The 25,476-nt window shown below is 45.9% G+C and overlaps 1 protein-coding gene across 1 annotated transcript in view; it reads left to right on the top strand.

Annotated features, from left to right (window-relative positions):
- LOC113405294 (muscle, skeletal receptor tyrosine protein kinase-like) overlaps positions 1-25,476 on the top strand; it is an 85,787-nt gene that overhangs the window by 6,890 nt on the left and 53,421 nt on the right. The window contains 3 exon segments of the mRNA XM_026646350.1: positions 6,677-6,828; positions 14,116-14,243; positions 14,852-14,993. Of these exon segments, the coding sequence (XP_026502135.1) occupies positions 6,677-6,828; positions 14,116-14,243; positions 14,852-14,993 (422 nt within the window).

The raw sequence follows: 25,476 nt of genomic DNA, 5'->3' as shown, positions 1-25,476 counted from the left end.
GGCAATAAATATTAATTATTTTATTTTTGAAAACTTCTTCCCTTGCCAGGGCTCAAGGACACTAGAGACACAGATAACTTCAAAACAAAACAATATGTAAACAATTGAATTCAACGGGAACAATGCCAGAATAAGGACTGATGAGATTAGATTGCATGCAGCTCCTTATGTATTCCTTGTTTTCTAGGTTCACCGAATGTATGACATATATAGTAGAGTTTTCTACCTTTAGTTAGCTGCTGGCCGATTAACTCAAGGTAGCTAATACATTTGTAAAGCACAGTGTAAAGCCACAAATGTTTGCTTTAGGACCTGCAGTATCAACTTCAACATTACTTGGGGTATCATTTCCAACAGAAAACTCCACAGACTAGGTCATAGGTTGGAATCCTGAATAACAGGAATCCACTGCTTTGCACCCCGTGTGGTTGTTTACACCTGTGTGAGTGCAGAGTGCTCCCATTCTGATTTTGTATATTTTCCCGCTCCCCTTGCTCATGTGTAAATGCTGATACAAGGTGCAAAGCAGCGGAGAGCTATGCCCCGGGCTTCTAGAGCACTTTCACTCCAAGAATCAGGATGTGCTTTACAAACTGCACTGAATTAAGTCTCACAAGAACCCCGTGAGGTAAGGAAGTGGCATTATTTCCTTTCTATACGTAAGGAAGGTGAAGCACTGAGCTGGTAAGGTTACGTTTTCGAAAGACATTGCCTTAATTATCAGAGGCTAAAGTCCAGGGCCGGCTCTGGGCACCAGCACTCCAAGCATGTGCTTGGGGCGGCACTTTCCAAGGGGCGGCATTCTGGCCCTCTTTTTTTTTTTTTGCTTGGGGTGGCAAAAAGCCGGGAGCCGGCCCTGGCCAGAGCCCTGCCGCTGGAGAGCCAGAGCATCTTCCCCTGGAGCCGAGACCGGGCTGCGGCGGTGAGAGGGGCTCCCGGAGTGTGTGAGGAGCCGGGGAGGGAGGGAAGCGGGGCCCGGGATGTGAGGAGGGAGGGAAGCGGGGCCCGGGATGCGAGGAGGGAAGAGGGGTCCTGCTGCCGCCACCGCTGCTGCTCTGAGTCTCCCCAGGGCGGCGCGGCGTTTTCCCGCCTGAGTGGGCTGTGCAGGGCGCCACCGGGCTGGGCAGGGGGCACGGATCCCGGCTCGTGCGCTGATAGGGCGAGTGGCTGGGCAGCCCGAGCTGCCAAGGAGCTGCCCCCGGACCCAGCCCACCGTGCACCTCCCCCGCCTCAGCCCTGCGCTGCTTGCCCCGGGCCCCCACAGCGCCAGGGGCAGGGAGAGCCCGGCTCCGAGCGGGGCAGCGGGGGATACTGCCCCGCCGGGGGAATCCCGCGGCTTGGGCACCTGGGGGTCAGTGTCCATCCTCTCGGCTCTGCCTGCACGGGGCTGGGGAAGCAGCTGTCAGCTCTCAGCCCTTGCACCCCCCATCCCGCTCGCAGCCTCTTCACTTGTACCTCCCCCCATCACTCCACCCCTTCCCCTTGTACTCTCCCTTCACCCGCACCTCTCCCCTTGTGCCCTCCCCCAGCCCTCTCCTCCCACACCTCCCCCTGCCCCTGCACCTCTTCTCCCGCAACCCTCCTGATAACCCTCAAACCTTGTACCTGGAAAGGGATGGGGATCTAGTAAAGAGGGGTCAGGCAGAGGAGCGGGTGTGGGGGTGCTTGGGGGCTCTACACTGGCAGAGAAGCTGGGTGTGATGTACTCACGGAGGAGGGTGAAGGAGGAGAGGGGGTAAGTCCCTATGCCTTCCATGTGCATTTAGAGCACTAAAGATGGGGTTGCGGGGGACGGGTGGGGGCGAGATTTATACTAAAGTGAAATAAAAATAGAAACGGTTTGATCCCCACGGCAAGTGTAAACGGGGATTGCTGTGGTGAACGAGGTGGTCACGTTTGGGGGGGGAGCCCAGGGCTGGGGCGGCAGGGAGTGCGGGTGGGGGAGGGCACTGGTGGGGGGGTGGAGAGCCCAGGGTTGGGGTGGGGGGCAGCCAAAAATTTTTTTGCTTCGGGCGGCAAAAAACCTAGAGCCGGCCCTGCTAAAGTCACATAGGAAGTCAGTAACTGGCATACAGAACCAGATCTCTTGACTCTTATTCCCGTGCTTTAGCCATAAAACCATCCTTCCTGAGCACCATTTAGGGTTTCACCCTACTTCGTAAACTCCTACATTTTCCTAGGGAGAACTAGGAAAGGCAACTAATCGACATCCTGAGACCATGTATTGGCAGTTATGACATGTCAGCGTGTGCTAGATGGGTTTATTTAAATTGTGGTTACACAGAACAGCTGAGCATAAAAACTTTCCATTTGCTCACCTCCTGCTTCATTGTCCAACCTAAGCAGCAGTGTGGAAGCTTTCCTAGTACTCAGACAGCCAAGATAGTTTTATAACGCTGCCAGGGCAGTTCTGGTAACATGTCTAATTCTCAGTAAACCCACTGAAGTGTAGCTACTCATGACATGTGTCTGGCCAGCATACAGATCATACTGCAAAGCTTAGTATTGAAATTGCTATCCTTGAAAAATACTGCTTTAGTCTAACAACATCTTCCACTATGGCTGGCACAGTCTCCAAAACATATACACTAAATCACACACCTATTCTACAATGCATCTGTATTGACTGCATCAGACTCTGTTCTTTTTCTGCTTTGTACTGTACCATCCCATACGGGGGCAGCTTGTGCCCACTGATTTTAAGCCCTCGCGATAAGGTTTTGATTACTTGCTCAATACAGCACGTGTACTGCATCATGTGAACTAATGGCACTGTGTGAGTGATTAATAAAAATAAGTAAAAAAATCTGTGATGTACCATTGTTCTGTGACAGCGATAAGGAATGCAGTAAAAGGAAAAATTATCAAAAATAAATTATTCATATATTATTTATTCATATAATATATATTATATTATATTTAGGGCTGTTGATTAATTGCAGTTAACTCACATGATTAACTCAAAAAAATTAACTGTAATTAAAAATTAATCGCGATTAATCGCACTGTTAAACAATAGAACACCAATTGACATTTATTAAATATTTTTGGATGTTTTTCTACATTTTCAAATATATTTATTTCTATTACAACACAGACTACAAAGTGTACAGTGCTCACTTTATATTATTGTTTTTATTACAAATATTTGCACTGTAAAAATGATAAACAAAAGAAAGAGTATTTTTCAATTCACCTCATACAAGTACTGTAGTGCCATCTCTTTATCGTGGAAGTGTAACTTACAAATGTAGATTTTTTTGTTACATAACTGCACTCGAAAACAAAACAATGTAAAACTTTAGAGCCTACAAGTCCACTCAGTCCTACTTCTTGCTCAGTCAATTGCTAAGACAAACAAATTTGTTTACATTTATGGGAGATACTGCTGACTGCTTATTTACAATGTCACCTGAAAGTGAGAACAGGCGTTCGCATGGCACTTTTGTAGCCGGCGTTGCAAGGTATTTACGTGCCAGATGTGCTAAACATTCATTTGCCCCTTCGTGCTTCAGCCACCATTCCAGAGGACATGCTTCTATGTTGATGCGTTAATTAAATTTGTGACTGAACTCCTTGGGGGAGGATTGTATGTCTCCTGTTCAGTTTTAAGCAAATTCTGCATATATTTCATGTTATAGCAGTCTCAGATGATGACCCAACACATGTTCGTTTTAAGAACACTTTCACTGCAGATTTGATAAAACACAAGTAAAGTACCAATGTGAGATTACTAAAGATAGCTACAGCACTCGACTCAAGGTTTAAGAATCTGAAGTGCCTTCCAAAATCTGAGAGGGACAAGGTGTCTTTCGGATGTCTTAAAAGAGCAACACTCTGATGCGGAAACTGCAAAACATGAACCACCAAAAAAGAAAATCAACCTTCTGCTGGTGGCATCTGACTCAGATGATGAAAATGAATATGCGTTGGTCCGCTCTGCTTTGGCTCATTATCGAGCAGAACCCATCATCAGCACGGACGCATATATTTTGGAATGGTGGTTGAAGCATAAAGTGACATATGAATCTTTAGCACATCTGGCACGTAAATATCTTCTGACGCCGGCTACAACAGTGCCATGCGAATGCCTGTTCTCACTTTCAAGTGACATTGTAAACAAGACGTGGGCAGCATTATCTCCTGCAAATTGTAACCAAACTTGTTTGTCTGAGCGATTGGCTGAAGTAGGACAGAGTGGACTTGTAGGTTCTAAAGTTTTACATTGTTTTATTTTGAATGCAGTTATTTTTTGTACATAATTCTACATTTGTAAGTTCAACTTTCATGATAAAGAGATTGCACTACAGTGCTTGTATTAGGTGAATTGAAATATTCTATTTCTTTTGTTTTTTACAGTGCAAATATTTGTAATAAAAATAAATATAAAGTGAGCACTGTACACTTTGTATTCTGTGTTGTAACTGAAATCAATATATTTGAAAAGGTAGAAAACATCCAAAAATATCTAAATAAATGGTATTCTATTATTGTTTAACAGTGCGATTAATCACTATTAATTTTTTAAATCGCACGACTAATAGTGTTTAATTTTTTTAGTTGCTTGACAGCCCTAATTAATTAATTATAATTATATTATATTATATATGCAGTGACAACCATCCCAATTGTGTCTCCTGCATGCTACTGGTAATCTTGGTTTATATTTTGCTCCCATTTAGATTCTTATCCTGAACCTATTGAAATAAATGGCAAAGCTTACAGTGACATCAGTAAGATCAGGCTCTTACACAGCTACAAACTGAGGATCAAATCTTGATCCCTTTGAAATCTATAGTAAAGCTCCCACTGCCTTCAGTGGGGTCCAAAGTTCACTCCTGGGCTTCATTCACTTCAACAGAGTTAGTCTGGATTTACACAGGTGCAATTGAGAGCAGATAGGGCTCCTTATGCATAAAGGTGGGTTTAGAGCAGGGGTGGGCAAACTTTTTGGGCCGAGGGCCACATCTGGGTGGGGAAATTGTATGCAGGGCCGGGGCAGGAGGTTGGGATGTGGGAGGGGGTGCGGTGTGCAGGAAGGGGCTCAGGGCAAGGGATCGGGGCAGGAGGGTTGCGGGGTGCGGCAGGGGGCTTAGGGCAGGGGGTTGGGGTGCAGGAGGGATGCGGGGTGTACGAGGGGGCTCAGGGCAGGGGTTGGGGTGCAGGAGGGGTGCAGGGAATCCTGCAGGCCAGATCCAAAACCCTGAGGGGCTGGATCCGGCCCACGGGCCGTAGTTTGCCCATCCCTGGTTTAGAAGTATCTAACTTCACTTTGGAAAGCTGAGCCTATAGAATCATAAATGGTGAATTTAGACATGATGCAAAATGTTTTACCACTAAAAGAAAACAGGGCAAATCAGGCTTTGGGGGTTTGGACCTGCTTGGCAGAAGAACTCCTCATTTCAGTAACATTTGTCAGAAGCAAAATGCTATTTTCATTAACGCAGTTGTAAAAGGTCACAGAAAGATGTAAAACTCAAACTGATGGATATGGGATATTGGATGCAAGCCAGAGAAATCTTGCACCATGAAAATAACTGCAAAGTTTGTTATATTTTCCAGTTTTGCAAGGAAAACCACAAAACAGCCCCTTCCTCTCCCCTAGGAATTTTTCATTGCTACACAATACTTAATCTAGCAGGCCACTTTGTCCTTCCAAAACATGGAAATCTTCACAGCTTTGTGGTGGCCTTAGGAATTTTCTTTCCTTCTCTTAGGTCGGTGGGCCAGATCCTGCTGTCATTTAAGTTATAACCACATTCAGGTATTGTAGTCCTTATTAGAGATGGATGGTAAAAAAAATTTCTCATGAAAAATTATCATAATTTTTTTTTTCTGGTTCAAAACAAAATAAAAACTGTTTTGGATGCCAGAAACAGTTTGGTTGCTTGGCTTTTTCTTGCTCAAAACCTGAACATTTTTGATAAAAAACAAACATCTTTTCACAAAAATGTCCATTTATTTGAAAAGACATTGTTTGTCCAAAAAAGGTGTGATGAAAAATTTTCAACCAGGTGTAGGTCTTATACAGACAAATCCTCATCGAAGTCAAATGCACCTCAACTGCACAAAATATGTCTCCGTTTGGTGAAGACTACTGGAGATTCAGGTGGATGCAAGGTTCTGTGCTTGTATATCCCTTTTCAGGATAATAGTCCTAGATACTCAACACCTATATTTCACAGTGATTGATGTTATATAAATACCACAGATTAGACAGAAGAGTGTTCAGAACTGCCACTAAATTGGTATCATTACATTTAGAAGTTTCACCATTTTAGGACCCACGAGACAAAGCTAAACTTGAAGTGGGTTTGATGACTTAGGCTAGGTCTACACTACCCGCCTGAATCGGCGGGTAGAAATCGATCTCTCGGGGATCGAATTATCGCGTCTCGTCGGGACGCGACAATCGATCCCCGAATCGACGCTCTTACTCCACCAGCGGAGGTAGGAGTAAGCGCCGTCGACGGGGAGCCGCAGAGGTCGATTTTGCCGCCGTCCTCACAGCGGGGTAAGTCGGCTCCGATACGTCGAATTCAGCTACGCTATTCGCGTAGCTGAATTTGCGTATCTTAAATCGACCCCCCTCTGTAGTGAAGACCTACCCTTAGAATGAGTTCAGATTTATACTGTACACCTTGTGCTCTTACCAGCATGTCACTGTACCCTGCAGGCTGTTTGATACACGATACAGCATACAAGAAAATGGGCAGCTTCTGACCATTCGCAGCGTAGAGGACAGCGATGATGGAGTATACTGCTGCTCAGCTGACAATGGAGTTGGAGTGCCTGCAAGAAGCTGTGGGGCTTTACAGGTGAAAATGAGTAAGTGGGAGGAACCCTTTCAAAGCAATTAAACTGAGTGGATGGTAAAAGCTGATCTCTCCTTTTGAATGAATCTAGCAGACGCTTAAGCCTCCATTCTGCTGCTATTTGAAAAACAAACAAACTTTTCTTTGCACAAGGCAGACAATTTACACATGATGCCCTTTCAATTTTTGCATATCTGTACGCACACCTCTGGTTTTGCATGGGGCTTCTACATCTGGCAAATGTAGTCAGTGTTTCTTGCATACAAGTGACCACGTTTGGGTGTTTGCTTGTGCATATGAGTTGACCATGTTCTTTGTTCTGACCATCCAATCCCTAATGAGTTCCCCAGCTATTTCTTGACAGAAAATAAAAGAAATCCTTAGAGTACCTGGACAGAAAATGTGAGAGAAAAACAATTAGCTGCTCAAGCTTCATGCACCAAAGGAAATTTCCATGCTATGTTCCCCGTGACTCTCAGAACCGTGAGGTAGGGTAGGTTTATCTTTCCTGACTGACAACCATGGAAGACTGTTCTACTGTTTCACAGATCAAAAAGGCTGTTCCCCCCGGCTGACATTTTCACATTTTCATCTAGGAACTTGCAGAGGACTATTAGTCTTAAGATCCATCCCCAGTGGAGGGAATGATGCCCCTACCACTTTGGTGCATCTCCCCAACACAACAGCCATGTGATGACAGTCCTTCCACCCACTACAGATGGGGACAGGAGTGCCCCTATTCCACACTGAATGGCGTAACCCACCATTCCCCAGCCCCCGCGGCGGCAGGTTAGATTTTTTTAAAAACTGACTTCAAAGAAATCCAAGCAGCTGCCCCCATTTCAGCAACTTTTGTGTTAATCAATAGGCTGGGCCTTGTTTATCATTTCCCTTCATACTGGCATGTGAATTCACATTTTGCCACATCCCATTGACAAAAAAACCTGAAGCAGCTTATTACAGTAAATACCTGAAATATAGTGTACTCATGGAAAGATTGTGCCTGCAATGTTCTAGTCTGAAGGGACAATATCAGATTAAAAAAGTCATGGACCAAATCTTCAGCTAGTGTAAAGGGGAAGTAGAGAGGAAGAGTCTATTTGAGAGTTGGGGTGGGAAACCGGCAGCTTAGAGGAGAAAAGAGATTGGAAGGAAGAGTCTGTATGCATGAGGCAGTGTTTGCTGTGAGATCATAGAGTCTTGCTACAGTTAGTCATGTCCACCACCAGGAACTATTCCAGTCCCCAAGTTAGATGAATTTGGTGACTTTTCTAAGCAGAATACAGCCAAACCGACCAAACAAGGTTTGGAGGCCTTGAAATATGTATCGAATATTGCCCAAAGGAGTTTCAGTCAAAGTCACTATCTTTTATTTTTGAAAAAAATATGTTGGTTAGATGCAAACCAGGGAGGGAGTTTGGGTGCAGGAGGGGGTGCGGGCTCTGGGAGGGAGTTTTGGTGTGTGGGGGGGTGAGGGGTTGGGCTCTGGGAGGGAGTTTGGGTATGGGAGGGGGTGCAGGGTGTAGGATCTGGGAGGGAGTTTGGGTGTGGGAGGGGGTCAGGGTGCTTACCTCAGGTGACTCCCGAAAGTGACCGGTACACCCCTCTGACAGCGGCTCCTAGGCAGGGGGCCCAGGGGGTCTCCACACGCTGCTGTCCACAGGCACCGCCCCCGCAGCTCCCATTAGCCGCAGTTCCTGGCCAATGTGAGCAGCGGAGTCGGCGCTCAGGGCGGGGGCAGCGCAACGGAGACCCCCTGCCCACTCCAGGGGCTATAGGGCCATTCCGGCTGCTTCCGGGATCAGCGCGGAGTGAGGGTGGGCAATTGCCCCTTTTGCCCCCCCCCCCATCGGTGGGCCTGCTCAGATTATCCCAATGTTAATGCTCCTGTCACACACCCTTCTTCTTGGATTACAGATGGACCGGATCTAAAACTGCATTTGGACTCACTGAGGAAGTCTGAATCTAGATCCAAACTTTCACAGTAAATGCTCTCTTTACAATGGACAAAGCAAAAACCCTGAAGACAAATATTCTTGAGCATGGGAGAGATTGTTATCTGGATCTCTGCCCAAGATCCGACTAATTCAGATCAGTGTCAAATTTCACTCTTACTGAAAATGATTTGGTGTCATTTACCTGAATTTAACATTTTAGGGTGTAGATATAGTTTATAATTATTTCTTTCAATGGAATAACATGGCTTATCAAGAACTCTCTTGGTTCTTCTGTCATTTAGGCCCAGATCTTCCAAGACTTTAAGCACCTAAATACCTTTGAGGCCTGGGCCTTGGTGACAGCAATACAGACTATTTGTACAGAGATGCAGACAGGGGATTTTTGATTATAAAGGCCTGGTCTACACTAGGCTTTTATGTCGAATTTAGCGCCGTTATATCGAATTAACCCTGCACCCGTCCACACCACGAAGCCATTTAGTTCGACATAGAGCCCTCCTTAAATCGATTTCTGTAATCCTCCACAACGAGAGGAGTAGCGCTAAATTCGAAATGGCCATATCGAATTAGGCTAGGTGTGGATGGAAATCGACGGTAATAGCTCCGGGAGCTATCCCACAGTGCACCACTCTGTTGACGCTCTGGACAGCAGTCCGAGCTCGGATGCTCTGACCAGCCACACCCCGGGAAAATTTGAATTCCTTTTCCTGTCTGGGCAGTTTGAAGCGCAGTTTCTGTTTGGACACCGTGGCGAGCTCAGCAGCAGTGGCAGCAGTGGCAACGATGCAGAGCTCTCCAGCAGAGATGGCCGTGCAATCCAATAGAAAGAGGGCCCCAGCATGGACGGATCGGGAAGTCTTGGATCTCATCGCTGTGTGGGGAGATGAGTCCGTGCTTTCCGAGCTGCGCTCCAAAAGACGGAATGCAAAGATCTATGAGAAGATCTCTAAAGCCATGGCAGAGAGAGGCTACAGCCGGGATGCAACGCAGTGCCGCGTGAAAATCAAGGAGCTGAGACAAGGCTACCAGAAGACCAAAGAGGCAAACGGACGCTCCGGATCCCAGCCTCACACATCCCGTTTCTACGAGGCACTGCATTCCATCCTAGGTGCGGCCGCCACCACTACCCCACCCCTGACCGTGGACTCTGAGGATGGGATATTGTCCGCGGCCGGTTCCTCAGCGGACGGGGAAGAGGAGGAAGGAGATGAGGAGGACGAGGCAGTAGACAGCGCTTACAACGCTGATTTGCCCGACAGCCAGGAGCTCTTCATCACCCTGACAGAGATCCCCTACCAACCCTCCCCAGCCGTTACCCCAGACACAGATTCAGGGGAAGGATCAAGCAGTAAGTGTTTTAAATATCCAAACATTTATTTACAACATAACTGGCATATTTAAAATATTAACAGTAGCTAAAGTGCTTTAAAACATGTAAACATTTATTTGCAACAAAACAGGAAGATTGAAAATATTAACAGTGGGTAAAGTGCTTAAAAACATGTAAACAGGAAAGTCAAACAAAAGGGGAATCAGTGCAAAGTGTATCATGATTACTCCGTCTTTGGGCGCCTCAATATATAGTCCGAACCATTTAAAAAAAATCTCACAATGTCCGCTTCATGATTATAGTGCCCAAAACCCTGCAGTCATTTGTCCCTCCAAGGGCACCTAAGCCAAGAACTGGTCAATGTAACCGGGGATCGAGGCGACATCCTCCGGGGAGAACTCCTCATACACCTCCTGCAGGTGTTTTTCAAGCCTCATCAGCAGGTTCCTGGGCAGGGACAGCTTATTAGGCCCCCCGTGGTAGGACACGTTTCCCTGCCACAACGCCAGCAGGTACTCCGGGATCATGGCCTTGCACAGCAGTGCAGCAAATGGCCCCGGTTTCTGCAGGCTGTCCCGGAGCATCTTCTCCTTCTGGCTCTCGGAGACCTTCAGGAGGGTGATGTCAGGCATGACTCCCTGCTGTGAATTAGGTAGGGGAAAGTTAGTATTGGGACTGCTTGCCCGTCCCTTTACAGAACTGCAACCGCCGGTTTACAGCCACGCGGTTTACAGCCGCGAGGGGCTGGGACAGGGCCAGAGTTCATGCTTGCAGGATTGCTGCCAGCAGAGACTCGCATTGCTTTCTATGTGAAAGGAGGCCAGTGCCACTCTTAAAGTTTTAAGCGGCCACAAGTCTACGGCTTACCATGTTTGCCATCTAGACAAAGTCCGGTGTCCTGCCCTGCTCCTCAGCTCGCCACAGCAAGACCGCAGGCACTGTAGGCGAGGGCCGAAAATTCGACCTTGTCCTCAGTGCGCGTGTGATAGGTGCTCTGCATGGTCTTGTTCACAGAGAAAGACTATGTTCTCTGTTCACAGATACATTGCTCTGTCTCAGGAATTCACTCCCTTTTTCCAATTCCCACAGCCACATCTGCCCAGAGGCTAGCGCACATTAGGAGGAGGAAGAAGAGGACACGGGAAGACATGTTTGCTGAACTAATGGAATGCTCCCGAGCACAGGCAGCCCAGCAGACACAGTGGAGGGAGAACTTGTCCCAAATGCACCGGGCAAACATTGAACGGGAGGAGAGGTGGCGACAGGAGGACAGGCAGGCTACTCAAACGCTGCTTGGACTAATGAGGGAGCAAACGGACACGCTCCGCCGCCTTGTGGATGTTCTGCAGGACCGGAGGCAGGAGGAGAGAGCCCCGCTGCAGTCTCTCTGTAACTGCCCTGCCCCGCCACCAAGTCCCATACCCCCCTCACCCAAAGTCCAAACACGGAGGGGTGGAAGGGGCCGGGAAAAATTTCACTCCACCCCTGCGGACTGCTCTACCACTAGAAGGCTCTCATTCCCCAAAATTTGAAAAGTCCTTTCCTACCCGCCTCACACAAGACCCCGTCCAAGTTTCACCCCCCCGTTCCATGTGCGGTTGTTAATAAAGAATACGTTTCTGTTCATTTCTGTTTCCATCCTCTTCTTTTGGAGGGGAGTCTGTCTGGAGGGGGGGGAAGGGCCTTGGTCATTGGACAGGACAGTCACCTTTAGCAGGGGGCAGGTGCAGCAGCAGGGCACATATACAGTGCAGTGACTAGTTATCCTGGTCAGTCTGGGAGGTGGTTTTCATGTTCTGTGTGGTGGGGGCGGTGGTGTTGCTCTGTGACTTGGTGGCGGGGGAGGGCAGTTACAGATCTTATGCAGCGGTCCTTACCCTGGATCACAGAGCCGCGCAGCAGGGGATCTGTAACCCTCCTCCCCCTGCAAGACAGTCACATAGCCGACACATACACGCAGTCCCGGCCAGGAGGGCTGGCAGGCTCCGTTGAAACAACCAGTCCACCATCGCGGAGCCTGTCATTCCTGGAGTTTAGAAGCATCATTTGCATCACAACCCTAAACCCGCTCCCCGCCACAGTCTGCGTCCCAGGTTTAAAACATTCCCGTGAAAACAGTAATAAAGACAACGGTGTCCATGAACAAAACAGAACAGATTTTATTTTTTGGGAAGGGGGTGAAGGGGGTATGTAATTGGAGAGGATAGTCGACGGCAACTGGGTAAAGAAACGGGGGCAAGTTCAGCTTCTGTGTCCACAAACTTAAAAGTCAATGGGTACCCTGCTCAGCCTTGAAACTGGCTTTCAAAGCCTCCCGGATGCACAGCGCGTCCCGCTGGGCTCTTCTAATCGCCCGGCTGTCTGGCTGGGCGTAATCAGCAGCCAGGCTATTTGCCTCAACCTCCCACCCCGCCATAAAGGTCTCCCCCTTGCTCTCACACAGATTGTGGAGCACACAGCAAGCTGCAATAACGATGGGGATATTGGTTTCGCTGAGATCACAGCGAGTGAGTAAGCTTCTCCATCTCCCCTTGAGACGGCCAAAAGCACACTCCACTACCATTCTGCACTTGCTCAGCCGGTAGTTGAACAGTTCTTTTTCTGTGTCCAGGGCGCCAGTATAGGGCTTCATGAGCCAGGGCATTAGCGGGTAGGCTGGGTCCCCGAGGATCACTGTAGGCATCTCCACATCCCCAACAGTTATCTTGTGGTCCGGGAAGTAAATACCTTCCTGCAGCCGTCTAAACAGACCAGAGTTCCTGAACACGCGAGCGTCATGAACCTTGCCCGGCCATCCGACGTAGATGTTTGTAAACCGTCCCCGATGGTCCACCAGTGCTTGCAGCACCATTGAAAAGTACCCCTTTCTATTGATGTACTGGCTGGCCTGGTGGCCCGGTCCCAGGATAGGGATGTGAGTCCCATCTATAGCCCCACCGCAGTTTGGGAATCCCATCGCAGCGAAGCCATCTATGATGGCCTGCGCGTTTCCCAGGGTCACTACCTTTGACAGCAGTACCTTGACGATTGCCTTGGCTACTTGCATGACAACAACCCCCACGGTAGATTTGCCCACGCCAAAGTGGTTCGCGACTGACCGGTAGCTGTCCGGCGTTGCAAGCTTCCAGAGGGCTATGGCCACTCGCTTCTGGACAGTCAGGGCTGCTCGCATGCGGGTGTCCTTGCGCTTCAGGGCAGGGGACAGCAACTCACAAAGTTCGAGGAAAGTCCCCTTCCGCATGCGAAAGTTTCGCAGCCACTGGGATTCATCCCAGACCTGAAGCACTATGCGGTCCCACCAGTCCGTGCTTGTTTCCCGGGCCCAGAATCGCCGTTCAACAAAATCCACATGCCCCATTGCAAACGTGATGTCCTCGGCGCTGGGTGTCGTGGTTTCTGACAGCTCTGTGCTACTCTCCGACTTCAGGCCCTCACTCCGCTGCCGTAGCCTCCTCGCCTGATTTCTCTGCATCTGCCTCTGGGAAAGGTGTATGATAAGGTGCGAGGCGTTGAGAACGGCCACAACTGCAGCGATGGTCGCAGCGGGATCCATGATCGCAGTGCTGTGGCGTCCGCGCTGTCACTGATCAAAAAGTGCGCGAACTGATTTCCCGCCGGCGCTTTCAGGGAGGGAGGCAGGGCGGTAGTGACTGACGGATGACGACAGTTACCCAAAAGCACCCTCGCCACAATTTTTTACCCAGAAGCCATTGGGGGCTCGACCCAGAATTCCACTGGGCAGCGGGGACTGCGGGAACTGTGGGATAGCTGCCCACAGTGCACTGCTTCCAATGTCGACGCTTTCCCTGGTAGTGTGGACTGACAAAGTCGAATTACTGTCCTTAGTGTAGACACACACGTTCGACTTTCTAATATCGATTGCACATATTCGATTTAACTAAAATCGAACTACTCTCGTAGTGTAGACATACCCAAAGAATAGTATTGAATGTATCTGAACCGTGTCTCTTGTCTGCTGTTCAGATTTAATTTTGGCCTTTTTTTGTTTTAGAACCTAAAATAACTCGTCTTCCTGTAAATGTAAAAATAATAGAAGGATTAAAGGCTGTTCTTCCTTGCACTACAATGGGGAATCCCAAACCTTCTGTCTCTTGGATCAAGGGAGAAACTGTTCTAAAGGTGAGTAGAGAATGAAATTAAAATATCACTTGCATGCTAAAAATATGATGACATAATCAGTCCAAGTATTTGTAAATTCTATCAGAGAAGCATTTAAAGAGACACAGAGGTCATGTAGAAAATGTCAAAACAAGATTTTTGTTTAGGGGTAATTCTACTGGTATAGAATTTTTTTTTCTGAATTTCTCTCTCTCGTTTTTTAATTAATAGTAGATCTGAACTAATATAGCCCAAAAAGAGTTTGTGAATCTAATTGTGAATAAAACATACTGATCTGCTTTGCAGATATTCATTCACAAGGCTTTTGAAGTTATTATTCACTTATTTGTAAAAAAATTGGGTGCGTGAATGGCTTGAACAGTACGAACGGAACATATTGCACTGGAGGCTCCAGCTCTAAATTCCTTAATTCATAGGACTGTACAAATAAGTCTTGTTCAAAGGTGAACATTTACTTCTAGCACCGTTAAAAGGTATTTTGGAATTCACTTAACAAATCCTGTAGGAGGTTCCACGTTTGTAAATAAAAGTTTCTAATTGTTTGACGCAACAAGTTAAAGTATATTCATTTTTCCATTTCCCAACTCCCACCTTCCCATCTCTGGCAGGAAAATGCTCGGATTGCTGTTCTGGAATCAGGGAGTCTAAGGATCCATAATGTTCAAAGAGAAGATGCAGGACATTATCGCTGTGTAGCCAAGAACAGCCTGGGCGCAGCCTATTCGAAACCTGTCACAATGGATGTGGAAGGTGAGTGACCCTCAGACCCAGACTATCAGCATTTAAAGATCTTTCAGACATACACGATCCAATTTCCGGTTAAATAAATGGGACCTACATGTTATTCAAAAGCGTATGTTAAAGGGGGTGCAAAAGCCTACAGAAGGGCAAGCAAAGAAAAACTCAGGTTGAGAGCATTGGATCTGTGTCCATGAGTGAAGGAAAAGCAAAGGAAACGCAAACCAGCAAGTATGTTTTTCCGTTGCTTGCTGATGGTGAAAGTGATGATTTATGAGGGCCGACTCCTGCAAACCCTTTGACTTCAGTGGGAATTTTGGCTATGTAAAGACTACAGGATTTGCCTTACAGAGAAATAAGTAATTGATGCATCTCCCTTTTCTTTGTCTAGCCATTCCCATGTGTTGGTTTGTAAAGCCTCACCGTGGTTCTACCCTATATCTTTCGAGCTTGGCCAGGGTGGGGAATGTTGGAGCTCCAGATTGATTCCAGAAAGCAGGCTGCTGGAAAGTGCTCACTCAGAGCTGTCGTCAGTTCAAAATGTTGCAGCATTGCTTCTGAACTTACTATAAAGGATTGCAGCATGATTATTATTACTGCCATTTCCATCCTTTTCTCCTGTTTTTTATTTGAATTGGTCGAGTCTTCAGGAATACAGAACAGTTCTCTTCAAGGAACAGTTCTTTGTATATTTTCCTCCTGCTCAATTGGACACCGGATTGATTTTGTTTGTGGTGTTTAGTTACTCATATACAGGGTGTTTTCCCTCTGGTATAAATTATCACCAATTTCAGTGAGCCGAGAGCAAACATTCTGATCTCTTGGATACTATAATGAAAGTTAGGTCAAGCAGTGCTCTATGGTAGTCAGTGGTGGAGGAAGGATTAATCCAATGGATGAGCCAATCTGCATTTTCCATTCTGAATGGAACCCCCATGCTGCAAAGGGGCTGTCCATTTGCCCAGTAACTCTAGTTTTGGTGCTGCATGGCTTTGATCAGTGCAGGCTATATCATGGTTTTCATCAGGGCAGGCTATATTTAGCCTTATGATGACATTTTTCCATATATAGGGTGCAATCCTACTCCCAAACTCCCACGGACTTCATTGGGAGCAGGATGTGGTCCATTGCACTGAATTACAAGTTAATGTAGGTTTGTTGTTTGCTTAGCAAACACATTTGCAATATCGTGATTTTTCAGTCCCTTTAATATTTCACCGGACAAGTTGCTTGTATATCAGAAGATGACGCAGTACACAGAATCAGAGATAAAAGTGTTTTGTTATAACTAGAGATCCAGACTGCTGCAGGGTTCACATCTGGGGTTTTGGTCTGAAACCACTACAGACATGCGTCTGACGAAATGGGTATTCACCCACGAAAGCTTATGCTCCAATACATCTGTTAGTCTTAAAGGTGCCTCAGGACTCTCTGTTGCTTTTTACAGATCCAGACTAACACGGCTACCCCTTGGATACATTACAGACATGTGGCCACCCAACATGTTTGGGACTAGGTCTAAATTTCTCTAGTGTTTGGGTCTGTTTGATTTGCGCCCATTGTAGAGATAAAGTCTATGAGGTCCTATGAAGAATTAATTGATTCCAGGAACGCAGTGCCATTCAGTGGAACTTCCCCTACAGGGCAGGACCAGACTGTTTTAAATTTTAAAGCTCCAGGACCGTAGGAGCCAACTGCAGAGTCTGAATCTGGATTGGAACTGCACCAAAATTTGGGGGGCTTGGATTTGTAGTTTGTTTTGTGCCTGTTAATTCAACCAGTGGAGAATTAATCAGCAAAATCACATTGCAAAGAACTCTGCATGCATCCATTCTCTAAAACAAGAAAAATGAGTGCTTAATTAATTAATGAAAGCTCAGTGCTCATGCACAAACTATTCCTTCATATTCCATTAATGTATGTTATACTAAGCAAAGTAATGCTTTTCACTATTCTTGCTTTGGTTCTTCTGACTAGGTACCCATATAATATTTCAGTCCAGGGTTGCCAGCTTACTACTCGGACAAAACCAAACACCTGTGCCTCGCCCCTCCTCTGAGGTCCTGCCCCTGCCCCGCCTCTTCTCCAAGACCACGCCCCTGCTCACTCCGTCCCCCCCGCCAGTCACTCACTCTCCCCACCCTCATTCACTTGCTCATTCTCACCGGGCTGTGGCAGGGGTTTGGGGTGTGTGTGTGTGTGGGGGGAGTGAGGGCTCTGGTTGGGGATGTGTGGCCTCTGGGGTGGGGCTGGGAATGAGGGATTTGGGGTGCAGGAGGGGCTGGGGCTGAGGGGTTCAGAGTGCAGGAGGGGGCTCTGGGCTGGGGCAGGGGTGTGAGCGCTCTGGCTGGGGATGTGGGCTCTGGTGTGGGGCCGAGAATGAGGGATTTGGGGTGCAGGAGGGGGCTCCGGGCTGGGACCAAGGGGTTTGGAGGGCGGGAGGGGGATCAGGGCTGGGGCAGGGGGTGGAGGCTCCGGCTGGGGGTGTGGGCTCTGGGGTAGAGCTGGGGATGAGAGCTTTGGAGTGCAGGAGAGTGCTCTGGGCTGGGACTGAGGGGTTCAGGGTCCGTGAGGGGGATCAGGGCTGGGGAAGGGCACGGGAGGTGTGAGGGCTCTGGCTGCGGGTGCAGGCTCTGGGATGGGGCTGGGGATGAGGGGTTTTGGGTGCAGGAGGGGGCTCCGGTCTAGGGCTGAGGGATTCAGAGGGCAGGAGGGGGAACAGGGCTGGAGAAGGGGATTGGGGCATGGGAGGGCCTCAGAGGTGTAGGCTTCGGGTGGCACTTACCTCAAGCAGCTCCCGGAAGCAGCGGCATGTCCCTACTCTGGCTCCTAGGCAGAGGTGTGGTCCAGGGGGCTTTGTGCTCTGCCCTGTCTGCGGGCGCCGCCCCCAAAGCTCCCAGTGGCTGTGGTTCCCACCCAATGGGAGCTGCAGAGCTGGCGCTTGGGGCAGGGGCAGCGTGCGTAGCTCCCTGACTGCCCCTACGCATAGGAGCCAGAGGGCAGACATGCCACTGCTTCTGCGAGCTGCGCGGAGCCAAGGTAGGCAGGGAGCCTACCTTAGTACTGCTGCGCTGCCGACCGGACTTTTACCGGCCCAGTCAGCACTGGCCACCAGGATCCCTTTTAGACTGGGCATTCTGGTCAGAAACCGAACACCTGGCAACCTATTTCAGGCTTCAGTTTTGTTTTACTTTTCAGCTTCCAAAATCTGAAAGTAAAAATCCTGCAGTGCATAAGAGTCTGTTTCTCCTTCCAGTGTTTGGGTGTAACTCCAGCAAACATTAACAAGACTTGTGTGTGCATAGACCACACCCCTCAAGCATTCAGTAGACTGATTTATGGCCTGGCACACACACTAGTTGTCACTATTTTTAGTATTTTCCCCAGATGTCACAATTTTAAAATAGCTCCAGGTGAATAATAATCTAAAATGGCATGTGCAGGCAATCAGTCCTCAACTCGGTCATTTGGGTGTATTCACTACAGTCCATTGGAGCTTATGTAAGAAAACTGATGAAAATACTTCTTCTATATTACCTTTCCTTGAAAGAAATAAAATAGTTTTTCTTAGCTGATATCTTGATACAACCATTCACTGAAATTACTGGACTGTATATTATTCATTAATATTAAAATGTAGTTACCGAGAATGATTGGAATACTATCAACATTTAATCACAGAGCAAATGCACATTCCGAAAGTAATACAAATATGTTTAATACCATGCTAAATATAGATCATGTAGATCCTGATTTTGAAAAGAGGCTCCTCTCGAGCTTCTAATTTTATGGGTTCAGTCTTGGGCTTGCAATTAGTTTCAGGCACAACTCGCAAAATATAAATTTCTAATTGCTTGAGGGATTAATCTCATGCCCATTGAATTCAATGGGAATATTCATTGCTTAAAGTTGGGCACATCCTTAAGTACCCCGCTGAATCAGCACCAAGGAACATCAGGTTTTCAAAGTGGCAGAAAAATTGTAGTGCTTGATGGCTAAAGAATTAAAGTTAACTGAAAACACTATGTTCTTTGCACTTCGGGGGCACGAGCTGATGTGAATTTAGAGCTGGATTCTGCCCCCATTGGAATGAATGACAATGACAAAGTCTCATTGACCGCAATAGTCCAGGATAGAGTTGGTCCAAAAAATACCGATCATTTTTTGCAAGAAATGTAAAAAAAACTCTTCTTTTTTAAAATAACCTATGGACGTTTTTCTTGACAAAAATCTGAACCTCAACCCCCGACCCAATTTTGGTTTCTATTTTTTTGTCAGCCTCCCTCTCCCAAAATAATGATCCCCCCCCACGTTAATTTTTTTGCCTATTTCCATCAAAACATTTCAGTGAAAAATGTCAACCAGCTCTAGAGTAGGATACGGGCCTAGATGAGGTAGAGTTCCTTCCTCATTCCGTCTGTGCCTTACTGCGTAGCCTGTGCATGGTCAGTGCAACCAACTTGTATTTTGCAGGTGAAATACCTCCCTCTTGAAGTCAATAGGAGTTTTGCCATTCATTTCAATGGGGCCAGCATTTCACCCATATTTTTTATAAAAAGGACTAAAAAACGCAGATCGTTTGCACTGTGCTTGCAAGAACTCCCCACCCCAAAATCAAAGGCAAGTCAAAACCAGTTTTCACTAGAACACACAAAGGTATTTTTACTTTCCAAGAACTAGCTTGCTGTCAAATCTCAGCTTTCTTCCCCCAGACATTTCAGCACTAGACATATTCAAAAAATGTTTGAAAATTTTTTTTTTTTTTACAAGATAAAAAGTCGGTGTTTTTTTAATTTATTTTTCTTATTTTCAAAACTGGCTGTACAGTTTTCACTCAAACTTTTGAAAAAAATTCACCTGCCTTTTGAATCCAAGCCCCCCGAGGATCAAGCTTTCATTAAGTTATTGAACCACTAAATACAGAGCGTTAGAATGGAAATGCTTATGGAACCTTAACAATAGCTCTTGCTACTTCTCCGACTACAGTATAAATATATTTCGATATATAATGAATGCATTGCTTTCAGCAGCAGAATAAACTAATGTATATATAATACAATATAACACGTTACATTTCCTGCACATAGCTTGAAAACCCTGATTCAGGCACTGATTACAATTTATTTCATTGGGCCAGATTCTGCAGTGATTTACACTAGCATAAATCCAAACTAGTTCCATTGAAATAAATGGAGATATTCCAGATTTACATTTATGCAACTGAAAGCAGAATTTGGCTTGAGATGAAATTAATTGTGCTGATTTTATTTGAAGAATTTCACAAAATTTGAAATTTATCCTAGTTTATAGAACTGGGTGAATAAGAGGGAAGAATGTTAACCGAATAGAACGTGGGGTTTTGGATCCATGCGCGGTCCCGCGTTACCGTGGATTCCAATGAAGGTAATTAAATTTGGGATCCATGCGCGGTTCCGGGCTATAAGCGAATTCGCGCTATATAGACGCACGTTCTAGCGAGGGTCCACTGTAATTTGTTTGAAAAATACCATGAAATTGGACAAATAAGTAATTCCACAAACATTATTCTACTGGCTCTGATATTCCTGTGGATGTTGTGCCATCAATATTAGCGTATAGCCATACATCCAGTTCATCATAGCACAATTCAGCAGCTTTCATAATAGTTGGAGATTGACTAATGATAAGCAATGATGGAATTCCCATGGAACTGCATGGTACATCCACAAGAACACGCAGGATTTTAATTGTGACTCAGGCTGATACAATGAACGATCACATTCAGATCCAAAGGCTACCGCTGGAATGCTCAGTACAGGCATGCAAATCAGGTCACTAAAGTAGGGCTTGCAGGATTCAAATGTCCCCCCCACCCCCACCTTGAAGGAAAACATCTAAATGCAGCAAAAACTGCATGGATGGGTTTGAACAAAGGAGATACAGGAATTGATCTTCACCGGGGGGAAGGAACACAAGTGGCAAGCATTTGTTAGCAGAGCGTTGGAAGTAACAATGCTAGATAAGCTGAAATAGTAACTAGAAGGGCACAAACTATTTTTACAATTCGAGCATGGCCAGTAGTAATAAAATAACACAGCAAGGGGACTGGAATGTGGTTGTCTCTCTCTTTAGAGACATCACGGCACACTGGAGCTTATTTTTATTGTTTCATTCCAGGGACAGTAGAGATGGTTCCAAAGGAGAATCTCAGTTTCAAACAGCCCAAAACTTTGAGGGGCTCTACATGCATACGCAGGCGTTGTGTCCTTGCGTGCATGGCTCTCTCATTTATATCAGTGCAGATCGAGGGCAGGGCATGGACCTTGGTCAAGAACACAATCCTTCACCCTTTTCTGAGAATTGCATAAATGTGGAGCTTGCATAGGCAAAAAGAAAAAAAAAGAAAAAATTGGAAACATTCATCTGCCTTTTCCTTTACTTGTTGTGCAGCCTGGATGTGACAAATGCAATAGAAGTATTTGCAGACTGTGTGTGCTGTATTCTCAGTGACTGCACTGTTAATATTTGCAGTGATACTTTTCCAAGCATCAGTCCTACTTTGCTGATGCAGCTAATAGGGTTGGTCCAGAAAAAACCGTGATGGTAGAGCACACTGCCAGCCCATATTGTTGCAGACAGCTGAAAACAGCTGCACACACCTTCTGCAGTCCTAAAGGCTGATCTTGCGAGCATGCATTTTGCATTGTTTAACAGGATGCATGTTCTTAAGAAGGTGATTGTAACAATGATATTAACCACAGCTGGGATGTACCAAATGTATTAGATAGGCAGGATCAGCTAAAAGCCATGGGCCAAATTCATGCCTGGTGCAAGCCCATTGAAATCAATGGGGATCCACCAAGGATGAATGTAACCCTTTCTATGAAAAGCACACATTGAAGTTTGCCAGCAAAAATATTTTTATGAAAAATAAATCCCTCTAAAAACTTTCCACCTTATGTTCTGTTTATGTTTTAAAACGAGATGCTGATAGTTGATATTCATAGAATACATGACATCTGCGGTAAATAATAGCAGATGTGGCAACACCAAAATGGAACAGTGCAGTTACTTTGGTGGATTCAGGCTAGGGCCAGCTTATCACATGATGTGGGCCCCATGTTTTGACAGAGCCTCCTGCTCCTAAATTGTTGCCATCTTCTGCTTTCAGTAGACCACAGGATCTGCTGCCACTCATGCTCCCTGCTCTGTCTGATCTGTGTGTGTCTCAGAGACTTTTCATCATTGGTTCTCAGCCCAAAAGACCCAGGGACAGACTGTGGCCTCTGATGAGATTGTTTTGCTCTGCCCTGGGGCCACAAAAGAAACCTTAAAGCTGCCAATACAGCGCAGCACAGAAGATCTCCGGCTGGTGCAGAGTGGCATAGTCATCCTACGTATGTCAGAGTATGCTACATTTCAACAATTCCCATCTGATCTAGTGGTCCCCAGAGATTGCAGCAAGCCAGAATACAGTTGGGTAACCCAAAGGCTGCTTTAATTTACACCAGAAACCAAACTAGCTCCATCTGCCCTGGGTATCAGGGGGCGCTATGGTGGTGAATATCCTCTTTTCCTTCCCTCACCCTGGGTTCCATGCCACGTGGACCAAAGGATCAGGATCACAGAGTTGTAGGGGCTGTTGGACTTTTTTTCTTTCCCAGGCCATTGATGGAGAGGAAGAACTCCCTTGGTCCCACACAATGTAGGGAGAGGTAGACAGAAAGAGCCACAGGAACCTTCTTTATATTTTTGCAAGGATGTTTTAGGCCAGGCTATTTGAGTTGATCCAGGCCTCATTTGGGCTTAATCTATTCCTGGCTGCAAAGCCATTTTAGTCCCATATTTCTGGAATTAAAGGTGCAGTCACATGTTCAAATAAATTCAACAAATTAAAAAAAAACCAACTCTTGGTCATTTTAATCTTTAAAAAAGATGAGTCATCCACAGAGCTGCAGAATTTGAACCTAATGCATTACGGAAGTAAATCTAGAATGATAGATATAGCCATTTAGCTAGTGCGTCTGCTAATTACACATTCAGAACAGCCATACTTGCATTTGGTGTGGCGGCAGTTACATTTTTTGAGTATCGCTTTCTGTACAGATTCAAAATCCTCTTTAGACACACGGAGAAGGTATAAAGAGTACTCTGCCCCTTGTGCTGTATCTCTCTCACTCTAAAAACAATTTCCCAACATGAAAAAAACAAAAGCCTAAGGACTCAATACAGTGTTGAAGTAACTGTTTACAGAAGTATCTATCGATCTATCAAACCTGCTGTTGTATTTTTATATTGGGCCAATTTATTTTTAAAGTATATACTGAGCACTGCCTGTGAAGAGAGTATTTCCTTGAAAACAAATTAATGTGTAAAATCCCTGAAAGACATATCCGTGCTTATCCAAACTGCTTCCCATATTTTCTCGGGTGCCAAAAGCCCTACCTGTCTAACATCTATCTGCCAAAACCTCCAGCGTTCCCCCTTCACATACAGCACAGCTGTGCGGTTTCAGTACAACACACTGAATATTAAAATTATAGGGAAAGCTCACATAAACGGAATTTAATATCACATGAAATAGCAAAAGGAACACAGTGCCGATTCTGTTGTTCACATTTGTATTTAATTCAATAAAAGCCTCCATTTTTTTCCATTTATCAGACAGAATCTCCCGTCTGTGGGACCACAGTGCTGCAGAATCCAGGGGCCTTGCCACAGAATTATTTCAGGGTTGCCATAGAGCACATGGGGCTGTGGTTACAGTTCTAGAACCATTGTTCATATGGTGGCATGACATGGAGGGCTTGCCTGTGTTAATCAGGGCTTGTCTACGCTTATAAAATGCTGCAGTGGCGCCACGGTAGTGCTTCAGTGAAGACGCTACCTACGCTGACGAGACGGCTTCTCCCATCGGTGTAGGTAATCCACCTCCCTGAAAGGCAGTAGCTGGGTCGACAGGAGAATTCTCCCATCGACCTCACACTGTCTACACCAAGGGTTAGGTTGGTTCAATTGAGTTGCTACGGGGTGTGGATTTTTCACACCCCTGAGCAACGTAGTTATACTGACCTAATTTCCTAGTATAGACCAGGCCTCGGTGATCAGCAGAACTCGCTAGGATCAGAGGTGTGGTTCAGCTGGAACAAGCACTCAAAGGTCCAGGGGCCAGACTGAAAACCCAGTGGAGACTTCAGTAGGACTTTGTGTCTTAGATTGTAAAGCTCTTCAGGGCAGGGGCTGTGTTTGTACAGCATCTAGCACAATGGGATCCTGGGTTCGTAGGTGCTACGATAATACAAATAATTAATACTATTAATAGGTATCAGGCTCTAGCTGTGTACCTGAATTTCTTTGATCCTGAAGGATTGGGCTGAAAATCTCATGAGAACAGGCTATTTCCGGTCAGGCTGAAAATGTTTCATTTTGATGGATGGGCAAAGTTCAGGTCCACTCAGACATGATCCAAGCAGATTCATTCATCCCTAATTCAGAATGGTCCTAATCCTTTTCTTGCTCTGCTGCTATTTGATATGACAAAAGGCAAACCGATCAACACACCAGGAGGAGCAGTATGCCTCACATCCTGTTACTTGGAGGATATTTGTTTTAAAGTTCCATCCCTTGTAGACAGAAGCCCTTTGCTGCCCGCAATTTATTGCTTATTTATAGCTACTAAAATAGTGCTCTGCCACAGCCCACAGAAATGTTCCCCCACAAGCCACTTGTGAGACCTGCATTGCCCTTAAAAATAGGAAGGGCTTGCTATGCGAATCATTCCTTCAGGGAGGATGATCAGCAAGAAGCTGAAATGTAGATTAAAAAAACCCCGCAAAATGCTATTTCTATATCTGCAGAGAATTCCCCCCCTTCATTAACCAAGGGAGCTGAGAACTTGCAGATACAACAGAAAGTCACTTTTCAATTTGACAAACAGGTTGAGGACACACGTAACAATGTTAGTCCTTTACTTTCTGGTCTCAGAAAAGCTGAGAGTCTTGTGTAGTTTACAAATTTGCATTATAGATAAATTGGCTGACAAGAAATTACTGTCAAAAATAAGTGTGAAAAAGATGCATGTTGGGAGTGCAGATAATTGTGTAAAAAGAACAGGAGTACTTGTGGCACCTTAGAGACTAACAAATTTATTAGAGCATAAGCTTTCGTGGGCTACAGCCCACTTCTTTGGATGCATATAGAATGGAACATAAATTGAGGAGATATCTATACACATACAGAGAGCATGAAAAGGTGGGAGTTTTCTTACCAACTCTGAGAGGCCAATTAAGTATGAGAAAAAACTTTTGAAGTGATAATCAAGATAGATTCAATGTATTTGATAAGAAGTGTGAGAATACTTACATGGGGAGATAGATTCAATGTATTCAATACATTGAATCTATCTCCCCATGTAAGTATTCTCACACTTCTTATCAAACTGTCTGTACTGGGCTATCTTGATTATCACTTCAAAAGTTTTTTCTCTTACTTAATTGGCCTCTCAGAGTTGGTAAGA

The sequence above is a fragment of the Terrapene carolina genome, unplaced genomic scaffold, assembly GCF_002925995.2.
Source record: "Terrapene carolina triunguis isolate 2854851 unplaced genomic scaffold, T_m_triunguis-2.0 Scaffold35022, whole genome shotgun sequence".
Taxonomy (NCBI): domain Eukaryota; kingdom Metazoa; phylum Chordata; order Testudines; family Emydidae; genus Terrapene; species Terrapene triunguis.
This window is presented reverse-complemented; position numbering and strand designations above follow the sequence as displayed.